This window comes from Aplysia californica, unplaced genomic scaffold (assembly GCF_000002075.1).
Source record: "Aplysia californica isolate F4 #8 unplaced genomic scaffold, AplCal3.0 scaffold00687, whole genome shotgun sequence".
Taxonomy (NCBI): domain Eukaryota; kingdom Metazoa; phylum Mollusca; class Gastropoda; order Aplysiida; family Aplysiidae; genus Aplysia; species Aplysia californica.
The window spans coordinates 439,425-441,447 of NW_004797957.1; the positions used below are offsets into that span (position 1 = coordinate 439,425).

Below are 2,023 nucleotides of genomic sequence, written 5' to 3' on the forward strand. Positions count from 1 at the left end.
TCCTCCCCTCCCCTCCACCCATCTGTCCATCCACCTACTCCTCCCTCCCCTCCACCCATCTGTCCATCCACCTACTCCTCCCCTCCACCCATCTGTCCATCCACCTACTCCTCCCCCGCCCCCATGTACAGATCTAACTTGGGCAGGTGTAGCCCCGCCCACTGCTCCCCCCCACGGGGCACGTAGACCAGACGTAAGGTGTTGGTGGCGCCCGACCCCGACCTCCAGCCACTCATGACGATGACCGCTTGACCAGGCTTGACCAGTCCCCGCTCCCCGGCCGTCTTCAGGGCAAAGGTCACGCGTTCTTCCATCTTGCCCTCCCAGTACGGCTGGCCTGACTCCCAGCTCGACTTGGAGCCCTCGTCTGGTGGAATACGCCCGAGTTCACACACACACACACGCAAAAACACACACATGCACACACACACAGAACGCAGGTATAATGATACGAGAAGGATGGGCCGAATCCACGAATATATGTGAATCCTGACGTTTCAAAGCATTTCTAATAATATACTTGTTGCAACTTGCAACACAAATACGTCATATTTATAAGAGCTGAAGATTGGAGTCGCTACCAGAGAGTGACATACAAAGAAAAGGAGAAGAGATTCGGATGATAAGGATGATAGATATTTTAGTTTTAGTAGAGGGTTTTACAGCGCTCTCCACTGCATAAGGTCATATGAGCGCCAGAAGATTAGAGGAGTTACAAGAGAGTAACAAATATAAAAAAAGAAGAAGGGGAGATAAGGACGATAGATGTTTGATAGGAAAGAAGAAGCAGACAACACCACAGCACCCGCTGATAGATATTTAAAATAGGAAAGGAAAGGAAATAAGGACTATAGATGTTGGAGGAGAGATAAAGACAGTAGATGTCTAATTAATAGGGAAGACAGAAGAGGCCACACCAGAGTACCGGCCACCCGCCCAGCCCCTGTAAGTGAGCCTGTACTCCAGTGTTGTTGCACACACAAAGACAGACCTCCCACCCCCCCCCCCCCCTCCCCACAAGGGCACTACGTTAGCTCAGTCGGTATCATGCTGGACTACACAGAGCCGATGACCCTGGTACAAATCCCAGTTAGTTTAGTTTTAGTAGAGTTTTTACGGTGCTCTCAACTGCATAAGGTCATGTGAGCGCCAGAAGATTAGAGGTGTTACAAGAGAGTAACAAATATAAAATAAAAGGAGGGGAGATAAGGATGATAGATGTCTGATAGAAAAGAAGGAGCAAACCACACCAGAGCACCCGCCAACCACCTGCTACAAATCCCAGTCTGGATGTTCTTGACCTCAGGTGGTTTTGTGAAGTGTTCAGATCTCTCAATCCATGGAAGACGGAGGCTAAACTTGGAGGTAGTCGTCCCCTTTTAAACGACCTACTGGTGTTGAATGTGGCGTTAGATGGGGAAGATGTTCCTGTAGAACTGTGCCTAGTTGTAAACACAAAGACTAAATCCTTCCCCAATAAACACAAAAAGATACACGCCCACACACACTATACTTAATTTAAGTAAGAGTTTTACAGCACTTGCAACACCATAAGGTCATATAAGCACTGAAGAATAGATGTGTTACAAGAGAGTAACATACACAACAACAAAAAGGAGGAGAGATCTAAGACGACAGATGTTGGATAAGAAAGAAGGAGCAAACAACACCATATTCCTCCCCCCTCAATATATCGCTAAAAGACTGACCGTTATAGTAGATGGGGAAGATGCCCCTGTAGAGATGAGCCTGTCTGGCAGTCTGCACGTTGCGGGTCACCTCCAGGATGGGGCAGCGGGGCCGGTAGGCAGAGAGTAGGTACGCCGATCTGTGGGGGAGGAGGGGGGGGGAAGGAGAGAGCAACAAAAATAGGATATAGTTTGTGATAATAATTATGATAATATTCATAACAATAATGATAATTTTCATAATAATAATGCTAATAGCAATAGCAATAATGGTAAAAAATAGCATGAATGCATGGGGGCATGGGGAATATGCAAACAGGATATAAGCTGAATTG

At 47.1% G+C, this 2,023-nt stretch overlaps 1 protein-coding gene across 1 annotated transcript in view; it reads right to left on the minus strand.

The window, feature by feature from the left end:
• Positions 1–2,023, minus strand: part of LOC101852960 (pyruvate kinase PKM) — a gene marked incomplete in the record, with an annotated part of 10,087 nt that overhangs the window by 3,561 nt on the left and 4,503 nt on the right. The window contains 1 exon segment of the mRNA XM_013088115.1: positions 1,710–1,828. Coding sequence (XP_012943569.1) covers positions 1,710–1,828 — 119 coding nt within the window.